General features: G+C 37.0%; 1 protein-coding gene across 1 annotated transcript; it reads left to right on the forward strand.

Annotated features, from left to right (window-relative positions):
• The first annotated feature begins 8,392 nt into the window (after nucleotides 1-8,392).
• Nucleotides 8,393-23,789, forward strand: LOC145820024 (uncharacterized). The gene is made up of 10 exons (XM_082914331.1): nucleotides 8,393-9,160; nucleotides 9,269-9,466; nucleotides 9,583-9,922; nucleotides 10,055-10,321; nucleotides 10,482-10,650; nucleotides 12,375-12,410; nucleotides 13,587-13,769; nucleotides 13,875-13,935; nucleotides 13,988-14,000; nucleotides 23,626-23,789. Exons 1-10 carry the CDS (start codon nucleotides 8,393-8,395, stop codon nucleotides 23,787-23,789), a joined length of 2,199 nt encoding a protein of 732 aa, XP_082770457.1.
• Nucleotides 23,790-24,039: the final 250 nt, after the last annotated feature.

Genomic DNA, 24,039 nt, shown 5'->3' on the forward strand with positions numbered 1-24,039 from the left:
ATATAAAGGAGTCTTATATACACTGCTATAATATTCAATATAATATTTCCTGTCTCTCTCTTAGATATTGTAATAGGTGACTTGGTCAATGTTTTTGTCATTTACCACTGCTAGACTTTTCATAAGCTTCTATTTCCATTTATTAGTGTTTTATTATTGTAATAAAATATTACTTTTGTTAATAAAAATAAATAAATATTTAACTTAGTTAACCACTTCTATACGCTTCAATGTAGGAAGGCACGAGATTGATTTTAATCAATCCATTATGAGAGTTTTTTCTTTTATTGTATTAAGTTGAGTATAATATATAAAAACATAGAAGTATTATTAATTTTGAACTAATTCTCATGCAGGGTAACAACTTTATTTATGGGAAAATGCAATTATACACACCTATAAAATGTGTAGACGGTTCAAAACTTACACTTAACTAAAATCAAATTGGTTCATAACAAAATATCATATAAGCCTCCTAATGAAATTATCAAGTCTAATAACTAACGTAACTTTGATTCTGAACAAGGCACAAAACCTACTTAATGACTTGGGTATATAACTAAAACTTATTTTAATCATTTATGTCACAAAAATCTCGTACCAATCACCCCAAAGTTTAAATAAGGAGTATACCTTTTGGGTGTGTTTGTTTTGAAAGATCAGAGGGTGGGATTGGACTATTAGTCCCACCATATTAATAGTTCATTATTTGTTTCATTTTTTTTTTGCTCCGAACACTACTAGAAAAAACACTTTCCGTGACGAACATGTTTGGTCGCGAAAAGTATCATATTTGGTCGCTAAAACCTTTTCGCGACCAAAATACGTTGGTCGTGAGTTGGTCGCTAAAGCCTCGTGACAGATAGTTTTATGCGACCAAAAAAGCCTTTGGTCGTTAAAAGTGACCATTCGCGACCAACTTTTTTGGTCGCGGAAAGTCCAATTCATATTAGCCAAAAGGGAACTTTTAGCGACCAAAAAAAGTGACCATTGGCGACCAACTTTTTTGGTCGCAAAAAGTCCAATTCATATTAGCCAATAGGAAACTTTTAGCGACCAAAGATAAGTTGGCCGCCAAAAGTCAGCGCCTTGACCCAAAAAAATTAATTCTTTTGCGCTGCCTAAGACTTGAACTCCTGACCAAGGAGTCACCATGCACTCAATCCACTCTGCCAATAACATGCTTCTTGTTCATATTTGGTAGAGAAAATATATAACCCATAAAAATTGGGTAATATATTATTTTATAAAACTTTTAATGCCTAAATAGAAAAATAGCATGTAATTACAGTAGTATCCATTTTTTAAAAAAATTATCCTGCCATAACTTTCTGCGACCAACTTTTTTTTTTGGTCGCCAAAGGGTAATCTTTCGCGACCAAAAAAGCCTTTGGTCGCCAATAGTATACTTTCCGCGACCAACTTTTTTCTTTGGTCGCCAAAGGGTAATCTTCCGCGACCAAAAAAGCCCTTGGTCGCCAATAGGTATACTTTTCGCGACCAACTTTTTTTTTGGTCACCAAAGGGTATACTTTCCACGACCAACATTTTTTTGGTCACCAAAAGGTATACTTTCCGCGACCAAAAAAGCCTTTGGTCGCCAAAGGGTATACTTTCCGTGACCAACATTTTTTTGGTCGCCAAAAGGTGATCTTCCGCGACCAAAAAAGCCTTTGGTCGCCAATAGGTATACTTTCTGCGACTAACTTTTTTTTTGGTCGCCAAAAGGTGATTTTTCGTGACCAAAAAATTGTGGTCGCCAAAAGTTAGATTTTAGTCGCAGAAAGTGAACTATTTGCGACCAAAAAAAATAGGTGGTCACCAAAAGTGTTTTTTCTTGTAGTGGGACTAATAGTCCCCGGGACTATTAGTCCCACAAATATGGGACTATCCTATCTCATGGGAGGAGGTGGGATAAAAACCATGGGATTGGTATCCCAGGGGATTATTTTGTGAAATGTCCATTTTACCCTCAATGTTATTATTTAGCAAACAATTAGAAAATGATAAAATAAATTTTTGAACATTTATAAATTATTTTTTTAGCGTTGTTAATTTAAAATTATATATTAAACAAAAAATTTAAATTATAAATTTAATTTAATTAAAAATAATAAATTATAAATTATGGCCTTATAAATTAAATTTTTTTAGTGTTGTTAAAAAATTAAATTTACATATTAAATTAAATTATTTTTTTAGTGTTGTTAATTTAAAATTATATATTAAATAAAAAATATAAATTATAAATTAAATTTATTTAAAAATAATAAATTGTAAATTATGGACTTATAAATTAATTTTTTTTGTGTTTTTGAAAATTTAATTTATATATTAAATAAAATTATTTTTTATTGTCGTTAATTTAAAATTATATATTAAATAAAAAACATAAATTATAAATTATAAATTTAATTTAATTGAAAATAATAAATTAAAATAATTAAAATATTCGGCCAAAAATAAAATAAAATAAATTTTTATTTAATCTAGCTAAAAATAATTAAAATATTAACGCTATGTTTAATATTGCTATTACTTAGTAAATAATTGAAAAGGATAAAATAGTCATTTGAGCATTTATCCTTCTCCATAATATCCCAAATAAACATTGGATAACTAAAAATAGTTCAATACAGACATCTAATCCCATGACTAAACAAATATAGGATACAAATTTAGTCCAACCAAATAGTTCCGAGACAATGTATCCCAAGACTAATAGTCTGATGGATTACAATCCCCCCTTATCCAGTTCGTCCAAACAAACGCATCCTTTCTTGAGAACAAGAGAGTTAAAACTTGAGGGCCTTTGACATAACAATTTACTTACAAAAACATCACAATTAGGCTTAAGCCAGCCCTAGTCACTGACAGTTAAAACCAACTCAAATGAATACTCATCATTTTTATTTTGGGGAGATTGTAACATTGTTGAAAACAAAATAAACTACAAAACAAAAGCAGTTTCAACTATTACACCCCCAAAAAGACACATGGTTTGTATATAATAACAAAACCAAATTAACTTCATAACGAAAACATCAAAAGTACAAACTGGTATACCTAAACCGAATTTGGCTGATTACAAAAGTAGACCACAAAAGTGTCATAAACAACAATCGGAAAACTGTCATAACGAGTTACATTACAAATTTAACCATAACAAAATCTCACCATAAAGTTTGCCAACAGAAATACAAGGACTTCAAGTAAGATAGCAATGTTTTCCACCAAAAAGTTTGATCCAATTCTTATTGGCGATATGAAGAAACAATTCGGCTATACGCCTTCGATATAATAGCATATGCTACAGCAGTCAAAAGGGTCAATAAAACAGCAAGTAGCCACACGACGAGGAAACCAGGAATACTACCTAAGGTAAAATTTGGCAACTTCTCGTTCAATATAAAACAGAAAGTGCCATAGATTCCAATCGCAGGAATAAGCACAAGAGCCTTCAAATAAAATGACCATTCCGTAATCATTTTCCATAGTGGAATCACGGCCACGAGCAAACCCGACGAAAATCCACATGTGAACAATATGAACATAAATAATTTAGGTGGCCACTTGTTATGGTGCAATATATCTACAATGTTGAGAATGAGCTTTTCAGTCCCATGATGCTGATTAGGCATTGTGCCAAGAACTGAAAGTATAGCAGCTATCGATATGCCACCCAATGCCATCAACCCAGCTTGTTTTGTCACTGTATTCTCGTCCGCTATGGCATTTTGATCGGCCATTATTTTCGAGTTGAACCTGGATCACATTTAACATTTAATATATTAGAAGAGCTTAAAAAATTTAACTCCAATTTGGCAATAGAATCGAGGTATACTACATTATTGTTAAGATTTTTTATTGTTAATTAGGCTTTTTACACTTTTATCAAAATTTCACTTTAATATTTTTACTTTCAACATTGAGAATCAAACTTTTACATAATGTTAAGTTGCAATATCATTTTTTATTCATATGTCATTAATGAGGTTGATTAAGATTCATGGCCTCAAAGGATATTTTTCCAAAGAAACAATATTAAAAGTAGAACAACTAAAAATAAATTACTCGAATAAAACATAATAGAAACAGCTTGATCCAATAAAACATAATAGAAACATAATAAATTACACCAGCAAGTCAGCAGCAACGAGAAGCTCAACAAGTAGTCCAGCGTGATCCAATTATGAACAAACAGCCTGTTGCTCCTCCACAGAACCGTAACAATAATCCCTATCAACGTCCAACCATTGAAAAGTGTTACCGTTGCAATCAACATGGGCACCATTCTAATGAGTGTCCAAATCGAAGGCAGGCTAATATGGTGAACGTAACTGAGGATGATAATGCAGAATCTGGGAACGAAGAAAGCGATGATTATGAAGGTCATAATGAGGACGAAGATGTTGAGGTTACCGGAGGAGATCAAGGAGATCGAGTTGTGTGTGTAGTGCAGAGGCTTTTATATGCCCCGAAGCAGGAGTCTGACCTGCAGAGGCATAACATCTTCAGAACTTGTTGTACCATCAATGCAAAGGTGTGTGTCATAATCATAGACAGCGGCAGCAGTGAAAATATTGTGTCAAAGGCTCTTGTTGACAAGTTCCAGTTGAACACCAAGAGTCATCCTTCTCCTTATAAGATTGGATGGATCAAGAAAGGTGCCAAAATCTAGGTAACAGAAATTTGTTGCATTCCTCTTTCAAATGGTAAGAGTTATAGGGTTGAAGTACCTTGTGATGTAGTAAATATGGATGCATGTCATGTGCTGCTAGGGAGGCCTTGGCAATATGATGTCGATGCAACCCATAAGGGTAAAGATAATACTTACGTGTTCAATTGGAACAAGAAGATAATTAAATCAGTTCCAATGCGAGAAGAACTACCCCAAACTTCTAATGTGGAAGGGAAGTCCTTTGTCTCAGTTCCTATATCTTATTTTGTTAAAGATATGAAAGAGGCTGGTGAATTTGTTGCTTTAGTTGTCAAGGGAACAGAATCAATGCGTATGAACTTCAATGCTCCAGAGAATCTACAACCTTTATTAGCAGAATTTTCAGACATTACCCCAGATGAGCTTCCTGATGACCTACCACCCATGAGGGATATACAGCGCTGTATTGACTTGGTCCCCGGAGCAAGCCTTCCGAATCTTCCGCACTACCGAATGAGTCATGCAGAGTGTGAGGAGTTACAGAGACAGGTTGATGTATTGACTCGGAAGGGTCATAATAGAGAGAGCATGAGTCCTTGTGTAGTACCAGCATTACAAATGCCAAAAAAAGATGGAAGCTGGAGGATGTGCATGGATAGTAGAGCGATCAACAGGATTACAGTGAAGTACAGGTTTCCCATACCACGCTTGAATGATATGTTAGACATGCTTGCTGGGTCTAAAATATTTTCAAGAATTGATTTGCGTATTGGTTACCATCAAATAAGGATCAGACCTGGCGATGAGTGGAAGACAGCCTTCAAAACAAACGAAGGATTGTACGAGTGGTTTGTTATGCCATTCGGGTTGACGAATCCACCAAGTACCTTTATGAGGCTGATCAACCAGGTTCTGAAACCATTTATTGGCAAGTTTGTTGTGGTGTGTTTTGATGACATTTTGATTTACAGTCAATCAGAAGCTGATCATATGGGACATCTGAGAGACGTTCTTCAAGTTCTTCGAGATAACAAGTTATATGCTAACTTAAAGAAGTGTTGCTTCTTGACTAAGAAGCTGCTGTTTTGGGGATTTATTATTGGAGCAGATGGTATCAAGTGGATGAAGAGAAGGTTAGGGCAATCCGGGATTGGCGGACTGCAACAAATGTCAGTCAAGTTAGAAGCTTCCATGGCTTAGCTACTTTCTATAGAAGGTTCATCCGAAACTTCAATAGTATTGTGGCCCCAATTACTGAGTATATGAAGAAAGGGAAGTATCAGTGGAGAGGTGAGCAAGAGAAGAGTTTTATATTGATCAAGGAGAAGTTGTGTAGTGCTCCAGTTTTAGCATTACCAAACTTTGATAAGCTGTTTGAAGTTGAGAGCAATGCTTCTATAGTGGGAATTGGGGCAGTCCTATCTCAAGAAGGCCGACCAGTAGAATATTTTAGTGAAACTCAGTGAGGCACGACAGAAATGGATTCGGGCTGTTAAGCATTGGGAACATTATCTGATTCAACGGGCTCGTGTTGTACAGCGATCACCAAGCATTGAAGTTTGTTAATACACAGGGGAGCCTGAACAGAATGCATGCGAGATGGATTTCCTTTATACAAAGGTTCACTTTTGTGTTAAAACACAAGACAGGGCAACAAAACAAGGTGGCTGATGCATTAAGTCGGCGGACAGCTTTGCTAACAACTCCGAGTTATGAAATTATTGGTTTTGAATTCATTAAGGGGTTGTATGAGGATGATGAATATTTCAGTTGTCTGTGAAACAAGTGTCAACTAAAACAAGCAATTGGCAACTATCATATTCAAGATGGTTATCTCTTTTATGGTGACCAACTATGCATTCCAAGGACATCTCTGAGGGAGAAAATCATTCGAGACTTGCACAATGGTGCTTTAGGAGGTCATGTGGGACAAGACAAGACCATTGCTTTAGTGGGAGAACGATATCATTGGCCACAACTGAAGAGGGATGTTGGGAAGTTCGTGCAAAAGTGTCATATTTGTCAAAAAGTAAAAGGGTAAGCACAAAACACAGACCTGTACACACCACTACCCATACCAGAAAATATGTGGGAGGACCTTTCCATGGATTTTGTGCTGGGTCTTTCGCGAACTCAATGAGGTGTGGATTCTGTGTTTGTAGTAGTTGACAGATTTTCTAAAATGGCACACTTCATTCCTAGTAGAAAGACGCCAAATGCTACTCGTGTGGCGAACCTCTTCTTTCAAGAAATTGTTCGCCTACATGGAGTTCCACAGACTATTACTTCGGATTGTGATGTCAAGTTTCTCAGTCATTTTTGGCGAACACTATGGAGGCGTTTTGATACAAGCTCGAATTACAGTAGCACAAGCCATCCACAAATTGATGGGCAAACTGAGGTGACAAATCGATCCTTGGGAAACATGATCAGATGTGTCTCCGGTAACAGGCCAAAACAGTGGGATGTAGCTCTACCTCAGATTGAATTTGCCTTCAACAGCACATTCAACAGATCAATGGGGAAGACCCCATTTGAGGTCGTCTACACTAAACCTCCAAAGCTTATACTTGATTTGGCTTCATTACCAAAGCTTCCAGGGTTGAGTGTTGCAGCTGAAAACATGGCAGACCGAGTTCAGAATATTCAGGCTGAGGTGAGGCAAAGTCTAGAGAAAGCCAATAACAAGTATAAGGCAGCCGCAGCCAAGCATCGCCGAACTAAAGTGTTAAAAGGAGATCGAGTACTGGTGCATTTACGCAAGAACCGATTCGCTGCAGCTACTTACAACAAGTTGGCAAACCAAAAAATATGATCCTTTCCAAGTCAAGGCTCAATGACAATCCTTATGTGATTGATCTTCCAGAGTATATGCAAATTTCTCCTACCTTCAATGTTGCAGATTTCTTCGAGTACCATCCAGATGAGCCACTACCCAGAGAATAACTCGAGGGCAAGTTCTTTTGAAGTGGAGGGGATTGATGCAGGACAGAATATTTTATTGCAATTGCAAGAGATCAATAATTGCATAAAGTTAGCTTGATTGATTGAAAGTTGCTGAGATGATTTTTTGGAACACTTCCTTAATTGTTGCTGAGAGAAATTTAAGCACTTTTCTTTTTGTTTTATTACAAATGTTCTAGCAGAATTTTAGACAGATTTGATTTTGATTTTCTTTCTGTTTTCGTCTAAAGCTCTAGTAGTATAAATATTCTTGTAAGCCATAAGGCTTAGACAACTTTTCTTTAAGACATCAATAATATTCTTCATAGTATATTTTTTCTGGTGGATTCTAGTTCTAGTCCCGTGGATTTGGGTATATCAACCTCGCTTCTGTGCTGCATTATATGCTGAAAATCGACACCAGTTAAGAGTTGCTCTTTTTGACAAGCTTGTGGAGCTTGCTTCCCAAATGTCTAATAGCCCTGTTGTATGGATGGGGGATTTTAATGCCATCAGATATCCTCATGATAAGATAGGGGGCTCACAGACCTGGTCCATTGCTAAGGAACAGTTTTATTATTCCATTGTTCAGGCTGGTTTTGATGATATTTCCTATAGTGGTTGCCATTTTACTTGGGCTAACAAACAAGGGGATGATCATTACATAACTTCTAAAAGTGAGAGTTTTAGTGAATGATAACAAGCTTAAGGCTTTTCCTTTGTCTCATGCCTAGTTCTATCCTTCTGGCCTGTCTGACCACCCTCCTGCTGTTCTTAGTATCATTCCCAATGGTACTAGCTTCAAGAAACCTTTCAAATACTTTTAACTTTTGGGCTGACCATAGTGATTTCCCCTCTACTGTCAGAGGGGTGTGGTGGAAGTTTGTCAGAGGTTCTCCGATGTTTAGAATTTGCGGTAAACTTAGAACTCTGAAACCCCTTTTGAAAAATATGAATAAAAAAGATTTTAGTAATGTCTCTGTGAGAGTTGAAGTTTCTAGAGAGGAGTTTGAGAATATCCAAATCAAGCTTGATAGGGACCTTGGGAATATGGTTTTGCAATCTTCTGAAAGAGATTTGTGTATGAAATATGTTGACTTGTGTCTAGCTGAGGAGAGTCTGGCTAAGCAAAAATCTAGAATTCAATGGCTGAGTTTGGGTGATAGGAATAGTAGTTTTTTCTTCAGGACCGTTAGGAATATCATAAATAGAGGGAGAATTAGTAGTGTTACTCTGGATAATGGGGTTCGGGTGACCAAACCACATGATCTTCATGAAGCTTTTGTTTCTCCCTTCTCCAATTTGTTTGGTTCCCTGAGTGAGGGTAACTATGATGGGTTTGGTAGAGTCAATAATTTAATCAATAGATGTCTTTTGAGCGCCCAAGTCACTACTTTGGGGCAAGATGTGACTGTTGAGGAGATTAATGTGCTTTTGGGTCCCTTAATCCAAATAAAGCTCCGGGTCCTGATGGGTACTCTGCGGGGTTTTTCCATAGCGCTTGGGATATTGTTGGTATTGATGTTATCCAAGCTATTAAATCTTTCTTTGACTCGGGTGAGTTGCTAGATCAATTGCACTACTATTGCCTTGGTGCCTAAAATCCCTAACGCTGGCAAGGTGGGAGACTATAAGCCTATTTCTTGCTGCAACACTATCTATAAGTGTATAGCCAAAATCATTGCTAATAGGATCAAGAATGTGCTTCCTGATGTGATTGATCCTGTGCAAGCCGCCTTTGTCCAAGGTCGAAGAATTGTTGATAATATCTTCCTTTCCCAGGAACTTATGAGAGGGTACCATAAAAAGTCTTCATCGCCAAAATGTTCCATGAAGGTTGACCTTATGAAAACTTATGATAATGTGAGATGGGATGTTTTGTTTGACGTGCTTAGAGCTATGGTTTTTCCAACTAGACTCATCAATTGGATAAAAGCTTGTGTTACCTCGGCTTATTTCTTTATCTGTATTAATGGTAGCCTGCATGGTTATTTCAAGGGGCTAAGGGTTTGAGACACGTGGATCCTATGTCCCCTTACCTTTTTGTCATTGTCATGGAAGTCCTGGCTAGAATCTTAAATGAGAAGTCTCTTGACAATCAATTAAACTTCCACTGGAGATGTGGCAAAAATAAAATTGTTAATCTTTGTTTTGCGGATGATCTCATGATTTTTTGTAAGGGGCATGTTCAATCTGTTGAGCTTATTAAGCAAGGTCTCATTGAATTCCAAGTTCTCTCTGGTCTAGCTCCTAACCCTGACAAAAGCCATATCTTCTTTTTTGGATGTGATCATCACTTGAGGAGAAGTATTCTGGAGGGTTAGCTACCGGTCAGATATTTGGGTGTCCCTTTTATAACCACTAGGCTGAAAGTCGTTGACTGTACCAGCTTGATTACTAGAATCACCAATAGGATTAAGTCGGGGACTAACAAAGTTCTATCCTTTGCAGGTAGGGCTCAATTGATCAGCTCTACCCTCTTCTCTATGCAAGTTTACTGGTCCTCTCTCTGTATTATTCCCAAAAAGGTAATTAAGGAGGTTGAGGCTTTGTTCAGATCTTTTTTGTTGTTTGGGCTTGAGCTTAAGAAGACTGGGCATAAGGTTGCTTGGGATAGGTTATGTGCCCCTAAAGGTGAAGGGGGTCTTGGGTTTAAATCTATGGAGATTTGGAACAAAGTTACTGTGTCTAAACACACTTGGTCCCTTGTCTCGGGGGGTGAGCATTGAGCAATCCATATGGTGTCAATGGGTTAAATCCTATCTCTTAAAAGGCCATAGTTTTTGGAGAGTCAAAGTTCCTAGTGACCCCTCTTGGGTTTGGAGGAAATTGATGTCTCTAAGAGGCCTTATTTACCCTCCTATCAAATGTTTGATAGGCTTTGGTGAGAATACTTTTCTCTGGTATGACAATTGGCATCCATTTGGTTCTCTTTGGTCTAAGTATGAGCATAGGCTCATCAATGATACTGCTCTTGAATGCCATTCTAAAGTGAGGTCTATTGTTATTTATATGGGTGGAATTGGCCAAATGCCTCATCATAGGAGGTACAAGAGATCATTTCTACCACTCCTCCTGATTTGTCACCCTACCTGTTAAGGGCTGACAAAGTTATTTGGTTCCTAATAATGATGGCATGTTTAGCATTGGTTCTTCTTGGCAGCAATGGAGAACTAAGTGGCCTAAGAATTAATGGGTTGGGCTGCTCTGGGCCCTCATTCTATACCTAAAGCCAGTTTTATTGTGTAGATAGCTATTGTGGTAACCATGTCCCCTGTTACGTTAAATAATCTTAATTATGATTGTGATTATGTGCTTGATATGATTTTGAGTGTCATTGATGTGATTATACGTGTTTTTGAATTTCAATTTGTTCATCGTATGAAAATCTATTTGATTCTCTACTATAAAATTTAATTAAAGACCGTAGAGTCGTCAAAAAGCGAAATTGGCTGTATTTTTGTGCTTAGCATGATTTTTAGAGCCTACAGTGAAATTTGATTTGAAATTGATTCGAATCAAAATAATTAGATTAAATTGATTAATTTAAGCTCAATTAATTAGCCTTAATATAAGTTGATTAAGGAAAATATATATTTGGCCTATTTACACTTATACTCACTTTTGGAACTTATTTACCTATATTTGGCTGAAATCACACTCTAGAGAGAGAGAGAGGGCCAGTTCTAGAGAGAAGAAGAGGAAAAATTGTAGAATTGTCTCAAACCTTGAAGATTTGGAAAGCTAGGCTCTAAAACTAGCTAGAATTTAAGAGATTGGAGCTCCTAGGTGAGTAATTGAACTCAACTTCATGAGTTTAAGTTCGTAATTAAGTGAATTCAAGCAAGATGTGCAATTAAGAACAAGAATTGAGTGGATTATAATAAATTTGAAGTCAATATGGTCATGCATGTAGAGAGTTGCCATAGAATTGCATGATTTAGCATAAGGCATGTTGAATATGAAGAATTGAGCATCAAAGCTTACATGCATGCATAATTTTGTTGAAATTCATGATTATGGGCATCATTTGTGCCATTTGAAGTAGAATTGGAGTCAATAATTAATATGCATGCATGATTCATAAAGATATGAAGTTGTATGAAGTTTGAATGCATGAGTTTTGGAATTTGTGAGAGAATTCGGAATGGATTTGGAAATGGACCATGATTTTGGACAATTGGTCTTAATTTATCCAAGTTCTTATGATACATGATGTTTTTCCATGATTTGGCATTGATTTGCAAACTTTGGAACCTTTGAAATATGTTTTTGAGCTTCAAACAGAATTATGGAAAACCCATAATTCATCGAGACTGCTCGAGCGGGAAAATCGCCGCTCGAGCGTAAAATGTTAGCTCCTAGAAGTTTTACAGACATTGATGTCCGCTCGAGCGAGAGGAGTTACGCTCGAGTGCCCAGTCACATGTTTTGACTCTCAGCTCGAGTGTCCAAAGTCACACTCGAGCAAAAAAAATAAGGCAACCAACACTTTTGCAAACCAAAGGGGTCCGCTCGAACGACCAAAGCTGCGCTCGAGCAAGGAACCCTGTTTCAGAAATTTTGAAAAGTGATTTTGTGTTTTGTTTTCCATTCTCTTTTATTTCTGAGCACTCTTAGGCATACATTGAGCATTGTAAATGGACTAAGAAGATAAGAACGAGGCCTAAGAGGAATATATATATATATATACATATATATATATATATATATATATATATTAAGAACGGATTGAATCACTTGTGACCCATTATGTTTATGATATATGTAGGGTCAAGCGCAAGGACAAATCATCCGACAGATCACTGTGAGTAATATCTTAATAAAGATATGTTCAAGTACGTTATTTTCCACAACGTTACTTCTGTATGAGCCTTATGGATTTGTATTTTGAATTATGGATGAATGGTCTAAATGTCAGTTTCTTACATAAGACTAATTGAATACAAATGTGATTATGATCATGAGTATGACACACGCACATGAATGCGAATATGGAAATGAATGATGGGCCAAAGGCCGTTTGATATGAATAGTTGGGCCAAAAGCCGTTTGACATGAATGATTGGGTTGAAGGCCGTTTGACACGAACGAATTGGGCCCAAGGCCGTTTGATATATTTAGGCCTGAGGCCGTTTGATCTATTAGATAGAAATTTAAATGGGCCTATGGGCGTTTGATATGTTTGCTACAAATTTCATTCATGTAACTCCTTTTATTTTGATATTATTCACTAGACTATCGCTCACTTTCATTTATGTGTGTGTAGGTGAGCAAAGAGATGTCCAAACCCAGCCTTAATGAAAGTCATAAGAGAAGTCAAGTTTTTGTAAAGTCAGCCCGAATGTCTCACACATGAGACTTGTTTTGTTTCTTTTGTTTTCTCTTTGTCACCTCGATGAATACGTTGGATCACCATGTATATAAGCTTTTCGTTTAACTGATTGCACGTTTGAAAGTTCCTGGACATATAAGATGTTAATTCTGACTACATGTGTGAGTTATTATGGAATGTTAATGGAATGTTTGTTTTACCATGTAAGCATAGCTCATTGGACAGAGTTTTTAAATCTACTTCTGTTTTGGCCCCATTCTCATTATTAAATGTCTGTATATGTTTGAGGCCATAGATAATCTCATAATTATTGGCCGGTTATGACCTTAATCCTTAGTGGCGGGATCGGGTCATGACGGCTATCCTTGGTAGACTCAATACTAGTGATAGGCTTGTTATATTTGGTATTAACCTTGCCCTCACCTGCCCTTTGTGTGGGCAAAATGGGAAAGATCATGACCACTTGTTTTTTCAATGCCCTTTCTCCTCTAAAATTTGGGTTGCTATCCTTAGAAAATGCAATGTGAACTGGAATTGTCATAGCTAGACTGATTGGGTGGGTGTGGTGGTGGCTAAAGATTGTAAGGGTAAATCTTTAGCTACCATTATTAAAAAGCTTGGCTTTTGCTGCACTGTTTATCAACTCAGGTTGAAGAGAAACAGCAGGGTGATTAACAAAGAAATAAAGCCTGAAGAGGTAGTCTTAAAGAGCATCATAAGCATGATCAGATACATGTACCTGGCCTTCAAGAACATCAAGAATTCAACCTCTAATGATTGGTTTCAGCAAGAATGGAGACTCCCAGCTACCATTCTTAATTTGAGTGGAGTGTAGCTTTTGAGGGTCGAGTGATGGGGAGTGACTATATGAGGGTTGAGTGATGGGAGGTTCTATAAAGAGGTATACTAATCTGTTATGAGCTGTTATATTTGCAGGTCCAGAAGGATGCTTACCAAATGTGAGGGATGTGAGTTCAGCAAATGTGGGTTGAGTGATGTGAGCATGAAAATGTATGTTATGCTATTATTTATCTATCATGTTCTTGCAGGAATTTGGTGCAGGTGCATTGGCAAGGAATTGTGTGATAAGGGTTGAGTGATGTTAGCCATAAATTTGGAGTGTGTTTGTTTTATCATTGATTTTATTCCCATGTTGAACTGTTTTGTTTATTTTTGAGATGTCTACATTTTTCTGTTGAACCACACCAGCTGCTATATATATTGATTTTGTTTGCCTCCACCTATCCCTACGAGTTGTGTAGGGGATCTAAGACTGCTGGTTGTAGTGTCGTGTTGCTCCAGTTTCTCTGCATTGCAGGTCTCTGCTGTATTGTTGTTAGCCACTGTTTTATGGTCTTTGAACAGGAGGTGGCTTTTAAGATTTGGTTGGTTCTGTTCACAGCCCCACCTTTCATGGATGGGGCTTATGGACAGGACATTTCATTTTATCCATCGCCTGAGCTATGTCTAGTTATATTTAGTTCTATCTTGTGGGTTTTGTTTGTTGTAGGTTGCTCTGTTTGTCCCTCTGTCTAGTTCTTGGTAGGCCATGGGTATTCCCCTTGTAATCTTGTATTTTTTTGCATTTTATTTTATAACTTATTCACCCACAAAAAAAAAAATTAAAAAAAATGTTATAAAACAAACCTTAAAATATACCAATAAACCAAGTAAATTAATCTTTAACCATGAAAATTTGGACACACATACATTGCTATGAAACTAATTCTATAAATGTGATGAAAAAGACCTTTAACTGTCAAACTCTTAGTAAACATCATGAGACCCAACCTTCATTCACCCCATTTGATATGTAAAAGTGTATAAACACACTCACAAATGCATTGATAACCATTAACAAGCAAGCTCCCCAAGGACACAGAACTAACTAATCATAGAAAATAATCTTAGCCATATACAATTAGACTGTGGGACCCGTCATTAAAGAAATTGTTAATCTGTATTTTCTATAAGATTGGTCAACCTTTATTTTCTGTGTCTCTAGACCTAATTGACTTGATTCTCTCAAAACCGACTAAACCCCGGCACTAGTCAACCAAACTTCGAGAGAGAATAATAAATCAAGAAGTCTCTACAGTGTCACTCACTCTCTCTCTCTCTCTCAATAATAATCAAGAGAGACATGAGTGTCGCCCAATTTATAGATAACAAAGAAATTTTGTAGCTTAAAAAAACCAATAAAATTTTATTGGTTTTCAAAAAAAAAAAAAACCACAAACAAACAGAAAGCAGAGAAAGATACAGAAACAAAAGAAACAAGCAATGATTTGGTAATGTGATCAATGACATTGCTGATTATAGATGGAATCAAAGAGAGATAGAGAAAGAGCCAATAATTGGAATAAAAATTTTGAATTTTTTCAAACGAAAAAGCCAAGAAAATAAAACTTAGTATCAGATATTCATTCTTCACAGTCAGAGTTTTGAAATCAAAGTGGCACAGCTATTGGCTACAGATGTTAATTTTGATTCAGAACCAAACTTAATATCAGATATTCAATAAGGGTTAGGGTTTTGAAATCAAAAGCCCTGATGTAAATGAAGTTTAGAGTCAGAAGCAAACCTGAGCTACCGAAACTAGTTCTTGACGTCGAGAGAGTGAGAGATTGTGAAGAAGATGTCAGCACTGAGAGAACGCCCCGCCGCCGACGGGGCTGGCGGTCTTCGGCTATGGAGAGCAAGAGAAACAGCAAGGCCAGGGCGAACATGGGTGCGTTTGATTCAAGGGTTAGGGAGGGGGATTTGTAAATTGTAGTGATGGAGAAGGCGGATGCGAGTAACGTGATGGGAAATGTCAAGTGACAGGAGTTGTAGTAATGGAGGAGGATTTGTAGTCATGAACAATGATTCATGCGCCGTCAAAATCCCCCCGCCGTCAAAATCCCCCCCCCCCAACGTGGGGGTTGGGGATTGGAAAAAAAAAAAAAAAAAGTTAGCCAATTAAATGCAAAGGGGGTGAAGGGGGTGACCCCTAAAGGGGGTCTCCACCTTTATTATTGTAGTCATTTAGACAGGATTTCGACTAACGTGACCAGCGTCAAGCGCGTGAAATGTCATATTAAGGGGTTGTTTGGAATGACTTAAATAAGTGTATTTTTTGTCTTTTTATAAAAAGACGTGCAGAAAAGTAGAGAGGAGATGTGATGGAAAAAAGATAAAAGATACAAGATAGATTATTTTCAACTTCCCAAACTTGGCCTAAAAATGAAGAAAATAGTCTTTTGAATATTTATAAATTATTTTTTTAATATTATTAATTTAAAATTATAAATTAAATAAAAAATATAAATTATAAATTTAATTTAATTAAAAATTATAAATTAAACTTTTTTTAGTGTTGTTAATTTAAATTTATATATTAAATAAAAAATAAAAATTATAAATTTAATTTAATTAAAAATTATGGCCTTTTAAATTAAAAATTTTTAATGTTGTTAAATTATAAATTATAAATTATAGATTACAAATTTAAAATTATATATTAAATAAAAAATATAAATTATAAATCACAAAGGTAAAATAGTCTTTTAAATATTTATTCTTATCTAATCCGTCCAACCAAATACTGTATTCACTAAAAATAATCATCTAATCCCATGAGAAAGCAAATACGAAATACACATCCAATCTAACCAAATAGTCCGAAAGATTCACAGTCCCAAGATTTAAATCCGATGAATTCTAATCCTCCTTATCCAATCCGTCCAACCAAATACTCTCTTACTAAATGGATCAGCAGTCCTCCATATGAGATTTATGAATAAATTTTCTTTTATTGTTTAAATTCTTCTACATTAGATGAACTTAAATATATATATATATATATATATAAATTTGGCACAAAATTGAAAAAAAAAAAAAACTAAATATATATTTTTTTTAAAATGACTTTTTAGTTTTATGTCAAACTCTCCAATGGTATGATATAGACTTGTTATTGTAAAAAAATAACATGAAGCTTAATTTTGAGTTCTCTAAGGAATAGCTAAACATTATTCTATATCTTAGCATTATTAAACTTTTAACCTAAATTTTTTACAAGGTTTAGTTATAACTAAAATCTCATAACGCTTTTTCTTTCTATATCTCTCATCTTATATAGCAATACTGTTGCGATCCCGGTTTTAACCCGTCTCTGTGTGGTGTTCCGGGTTCGGATTGGTATGGCTTTGAACAGTGTTGCGTATCTTAATTTCCCTGTATTCCCCTTATTTTGGTTATCGGGTTGTAGCGGTGTGTTTGGAATAGGTAATGTCTCTAAACCTTTAAATGCGAATCCAACCCGAATTGTGTCTTGCAGAGTTGTATCAGAAGTTAATTCTTTTATGTTTTGCCACTTCGCTGAGTAGGTCAGGGATCGAGCTGCCAGGTCAGCTCGCGGGAGTCTAGGGGGCAGCACCCCCTGACTGGTCATGAATAGTGCCCAGGCGGGGACAAGGGGCAGCGCCCCCGAAGCAAAAATGTAAAATGCATTCGAAGTTGCTTGTCCGCTCGAGCGGCCGTTTATGCGTTCGAGCAAAGTATGTTTGGTTGTAGAAGTTTGACCTGTCTGCAAAAGTATTGGGAAAGTGTATTTGACGCTCGAGTGGAGCTTTCCGCCCTTGAGCGGGAGGCTATGTCTGACGCTCGAGCGGGGCTTTCCATGCTTGAGCAGACCATGTTATATCAGTTCGTGAATCTGATATTTCAGATCACTTTTTCAGTTCTCTCTCTCTCTCTCTCTCTAAGTCATCTTCTCTCTTTGATTTCTCCAAATCTGTTGGGATTTAGACCTAAGTTCTTTATTAAAGTTGGCTATCATCTCGAGGGCTTCGTTGTGTGCGGTGGAGATCAAGTTTAGGCATCGTTAATTTTGGGGTTTCATCTCAATTCTTCTTCAATACTTAATGTAGGGATTTTCTTAGAGTTATATATATATATATATATATATTTGCAAGATCTAGATGATTTTCAAAATCATCCTTCAATAGCTTTAAAAATTGATTGTTGATTTAAGAAGTTGAGCGATTTTGAAAATGGGTTTGTCTCTTGTTTTTTTAAAATGATCTTATGGGTTTTGATCTTCGTTGATTGAAGAAAAGATGATTTTGAAAAGTTTTCTTTTCAAAAGATTTGAGTTATATAGTTTTGGTGAGAAAACCTAGAAATTGGGAATTTTTAAAAGAAATTGAAAATCCATGAATGATATTGTTATATTTATTTTGTGTGTCAAAATAAATGGATGTTTGGAAATTTTCTTATTTATATTTATATAAATGATGAATTTCATGGAATATGAGAATTGTTGTTCATTTTGGAAATTATTGTTTAAAACGTTAAAATAGTCTTGAAATGACTAATTGTTGAGGATACTTGAGAAGAGAGAATTGTGTTATTCCTTAGATAATGAATCGGAATAAAAGTAATTATATTCATCTTGTAAAATTGGCATATCAATTCATTTAATTACATTAAACTTTGAAAGTTGATTTGAAAACTTGCATTGAGAAAAGAATGTTGAGAAATAAGTTTTCATGGAATGATTTTGGGGTAAATACGTTAGTAAGTCTTGATAGGTGGTGTAGATGATATTGAATAAGTTAGCCTCAGAGTCCGAGGTGAAAGACCAAAAACCCGCGCAGATAGGTGTCGAGCCTTCCGATTAATACCGATAAAAATGACAATTTGGTAGTACTTGTATAGTCTACTTGCAGACACCGACGTAGGGATTACCAAAGTCGTATTTACCGCCCTTGAATAAATTGTTAAGTTTTGAACAATTGAAATTGTATGACATCATTGAGCATGATAGTTTTCAAAAGATGAAAATGTGATTTACTTTCAAAAAGGGGCATAGCATGACATGTGCATTTTATCTCTTGAGACTTGTATAAAATGTATATACTTTGTTAAAGATTTCCTACTAGGCTTTATGCTCACCCTACGGGATTTTTGTGCAAGAAAAGATGTGGTAATCCCGCCTAACTAAAGGCGAGGAAATATGTGTTGAGAGTACAAGGCTCTCATTTTGCTGTAACTCTGTTTGTAAGCCAAGGGCTATATTTGTGTGGGTTTGAATAATCATTTTGTGTAACCAGGTGTAGACCCAACTTTCTTCGCGCGCCCCCCTTTCGGAGAGGGCGCGAATTTGTCTTACTACTACAGTTCGGACTCCTGTCACGTTTCTGAATCTAATCTCACAAAGTATAATGTGAGACTGATAAACACCAAAGAGTCCAAATCTGGCAATTGGTTTTGGAAAATCAATTTTGAATGAGAAAGCGCCAAACATGGATTGCTTTGCCAGATTACAGAGTCGCCACCTAAATATTTTATTTTTGGAAAATTTAGGAAACCCTGACTCGTGCCAATGGCCACGTGTTCGTCATCACCAAAGTTGTCTCGGCTCGGGAACTTGGGTACGAGAGGGGAAGGTCCTGAAATGAGCACCCTCGCTCGTCCGATCAAAGATCAGCTTCTACTAAACATGATATGTTGTTTTATAAACCTCGTGTGTTCTTGTTCTGATTATTAATCTAACTTTACTACGTGATGCGGACAGCATACAAGTATAGACTAAATCGCTCAAGTTGGAACAAAACAACTTATGTTTGTCTTTTGAAAATGGTTTGGAAATGCTACTCGCAAGTAGGCTAAAGCACGAATTTGTCACTCTCAAGTGGGCTTGAAAACATGATTTTGTCACCTCAAGTGGACTTAAAACTCACAATTGTCGAATTGTTCCAATTTAGGCAATCAAGCCTTCATCCACAGGCATTCATGCAGTTATAGCAATTAAGCAAATAACCTCATGGAAAGCATGCTATCATGGAAACATACACATCTCATGCAGTATGCTAAAGTGTAAAACTTACAATGTACTCCGAGCCAAAATAGAAAACTAGTTAGAAATCATGCATGATCCTAACTATACAGAATGCCTAATGCAACACGTGCACAAATGCAACTAAATAGGCTCGGCTATCTAAAATGGCATATAAATGCAACACTTGATAACATGCTTTGAAACACGTATTCAAGTAAGTATTGAAATACGATGCAATTTAAATGATGCGCTGAGCCCGATGCATGCAATACAAATGAATGATGCACACATGCAAGCATAAGGATGCTAATCAAAACATGCCCTAAAACTAACCATTAAAAGCTTATAAGTAAAAGGGAGAAAGACGTGGGGTTGGAAGACATGCACACACACACGCACGCTTGTTACAATAATACGCCCTCGCGAAGGAGGGTCCGAATGAATAAGCTAAGCTAATCTAACTAATCTAATTAAACTAATTAGACTAATTATTACAAACCAATAAAGAAACAGCTAAACTAAGCTATTTAATTATTACAACACTTTAACTAATTAACAAATTAATTAAATTAAATTACAAATCAAATGCTAGCTAACAAGTAAAGCCCTAAACTTGTACTGCCTCAGCTCTGTTCTAAGAAGTTGAACATGCATGCACGCATTTGGTTTCTCGCCTCGAAAAGCCTTCTGGTTTGCTCTTTAGAGGCTCTGTTTGCACGGTGTCTTCAAGAACTTATTGCTGAAACTTACCAAACCAATGTTGGGGAGTGCACCAGTGGCCTGCCGGCCATGAAGTGTTACTACCGGCCATCTGCCGGCCAAGAGTGAGCCTCTGTCGGCCAACAGTGCAAGGGTGCCGGCCATCAGTGTGGCACTGCTGGCCACTGGTGTGCTATGACACCAAACTGTAACAGAGCACAAAACAGAAGAAAGGGAGGGTCTTCCTAGGGCATGTATGTACTGTGCCACTCCTTATCATTTCAAAACATCAAAGGAAAGGTACCATTGGATCCAAAACAATCAATCAAGCATGCAATGCATGATGGCCAAGGATTCAACTTGCACAAATTCAATAAATGCAAGACAAACAAGACTCCAAGACCACTACCTTATCATGGAAGATCAAAGGCAATGGAGACAAAGGGAATTGGCTCATTTTCATCACTTCAAGTATGAAATGAACCAATTTACCTTGTGTTCAGTATAACATCCGATTGAAGACAATGCAATGCACATTCAACATGCTTATCTTGACATGTTTTACTTGATTTGATTCTTGTTTACACATTTTTCATTACCGAGCCATTCTTTAGCCGGTTAAGTCCAATGTGAAAAGTCCTCTAATTGGAAAGATGGCCTTAGCCACAAGCACCTTGAGTATAGAGGAAGCCTCATGCCTTTGGTTAGTAGAAACCCTCAAGAGAAGGTTAAAACCACTAGGCATGAGAGCCTCAATTCCATGCCCAAGCCAACAAGGGGCTTAAGATCACTTTCAAGGCAAGTGAAAGATTGAAACCATGGAGTGCAATGACATATATTTTAGCACTGAAATAATATGCTAAGTGACTCAAAACCATGCAACACAACCCATGTAATGCATGTTGAAAGGCTTAAGCATCAAAGCTAGTGAAGTGTATTACATTAGAGGCATGCAAGACAATGCTTGATGGACTAAACCATCCCTAAATAGACTTCATGCATGCCCAAACAATGGCCACAATGTGATGAGATGATAGCATGAAAGGCAAGAAAATGATGTTCATGCATTGGCTCACAAACAAGGCATAAAGCTCAACTCTTAAACACACTTAAAGAGTGATATATGTGAAAGTGAGACAAGGCCACATGCACTGAAATCATGTGTAGAATGATGCTAAGGCATGCAAATAACTCAACCAAAGTATGTCAAGGGCCTTAAAACTCAAGGCTAGTGAGAAAGATTACACTAGGGCTATACAAAGCAAGTCTCATATGATCAAGGCCACCCAAAAAAGAGTTCAAGCATACCAAAACATGGGCAAAAACATGCTGGAGTGTAGCCAAAATAAGCTAGAATCAGGGGCTAAAGCATCAAGCATACAAGACTAATTAGCAAGACTACACTACAAGTGTAAGAAACATGCAAGAAGTGGCCAAGCCAGCCAAAAATAGAGCTTAAGCATGCTGAAATAAAGCCAAAAATATGCTGAGATCAAGTCAAGAGATGGTGGAAACACATGCTCAACTACTAAGCCATCAACACAAGCAAACAAGACACAAGGAAAGGGGATGACCCCTTCCTATTTTAAGCCTCAAAACCAACTTTCTACCACTGAAATTCCTCTGAGTTTCAGTGGTAGAAAGGCCAAGCAAAGATTAAAACAAAATCTTAGAAATATAGCTCGAGAAGCTTTACAAGTCAAAGAGCAAAGAGGGGAACCACCCCCCTAACCACGCAAGGCTCAAACCAACATCCTTAAGCCTTAAAAATAGAACTTTTTTGGGACTAAAACCAGCTTCAAAGTTGCATACAAAGATGGCAAAACAATGAACTAGAACAAAGCTTAAAAGAGATAGTTTCTTACCCTTGTAGCACAGCAAGAAAACAGCAAGCAAACAACCAACTTCTGAGCCAAAATCAACTCCAAGGAGCTCCAACAAGGTCTCCAAGAACCTCAAGCCTAAGGTGAAGGTGTTTTGCTAGGCGTTTTAGTGCAAAAGTGGAGAGAAAACACACTTTCAAGGCTAAAATGTGGAGAGAGAGGATTCTAGAGAGAGAGGGGGAGGAAAATATCTCAGCTCAAAACTTCCAACCCCCTTGCATGCATATAGAAGACCTCTATAAATAGGAGATACAAGGAGCCTTCAAAGCAATCCATCCCTCCACGTGCAAGCAGATGGCCTATCCTGCAAACAACTGGCTCAAAAATATCTAAAATTTATCTGTTGAAATAAAGGTAACCGATCAGTGATGGCCGGTAGTGCCTCATTTATGGCCGGTAGGCATAAATTGATGGCTGGCAGTGGCATTTCATGGCCGGCAGTGCACCAAAACAAGCATTATGGAGAGACCAAAGCATGGTCCAAAAATGAGACAGAATGGAAATAGGGTCTGGAAGGATCAGACCTGGAGCATTCCGTCGCGAAAGTCGAGCACTCAGCGAGCAATCAAACTGGTCACCAGATGTACCTACAAGCACATCCAAGTCTTGAGGACGGTCGAAAATGGGGTGTCTACACCAGGCCTAAGGTTAGAAACTTGTAAACCCTTGGGGGTATCTATTTGTTTATGTTATTTTAATTTGAAGTGAATGTATTATCGCCTGAAGACTATTTGTATCATGTAATGGAAGTGGGGGGATTTATTTTCAGTTTTACTTTAAAGAACCATGGTTATTGTATTATCAGTTGGGTATAAAAATTGGGGCGTTACAACTTGGTATCAGAGCTATCAGGTTTGAATACTTGGAGCTCGTGGGAAGTGGTTGTTTTACCACCATGGGTTCATGCTGCATGATAAGTTGCATGATAAGAATATGTTATACATTTTGTGACTATGTGATAACATGCTTATGTGGCTATATGGGTATGGGATTGGACTTTTGGGATGTTGTTTACATCTGTTAAACTCGTTGAGGTCTTCTTTGAAGGATACTTGATCAATTCTCGTTTTACTAAAAATTCATGGTTTTTCGTGGGACGAATATCATCATAAAAGGATAATCCGTATGTGTTTACATGACTAAGTGCTTATATGGAGTGAAATTAAATTGTCTATATGGTAAAGAAGTATAGAGAATTTTTTTTTATGATTGAACGTGTAAGGCAAATTACAAGCACGTATGTGTTAGTGTGCTAAATTATTTATATTGTGTTGTATAGGATGTCAGGAAGAGGTCAAACCCGTGGTGGTAGAGGCAGGAGATGTGGTAGGGCTCGTCGGGGTGTGCATGAGGTACCGGTCCATTAGATTCCGGTACAAGAGGAAGAGCCAGGCCAAGCTGATGTGGACGAACAAGTGGAACAAGCGGGTCAAATCGCAATGAGGACCCTAGCCCAAGAAATAGCGGGGGCTATGAACTTGTTGAGGGATGAGAACCAAGCCCAAGAGAACATCGTTGATGCAAAGCCTAGTTTCCTTACTAGAGAATTTCTGCGGGCCAAGCCGAATGAGTTCCTTGGTGGCCTGGAGCCCAAGAGAGCGGATGAGTGGCTCAAACAAATAGTGAAGAGATGCTTCACATTGAAGATAGTGAACTAAGGGTGACCTTAGCGAGTTACTACCTAAACAGAGAT

The sequence above is a fragment of the Camellia sinensis genome, chromosome 1 (assembly GCF_055761805.1).
Source record: "Camellia sinensis isolate YWXY chromosome 1, ASM5576180v1, whole genome shotgun sequence".
In the NCBI taxonomy this organism is placed as follows: Eukaryota; Viridiplantae; Streptophyta; class Magnoliopsida; order Ericales; family Theaceae; genus Camellia; species Camellia sinensis.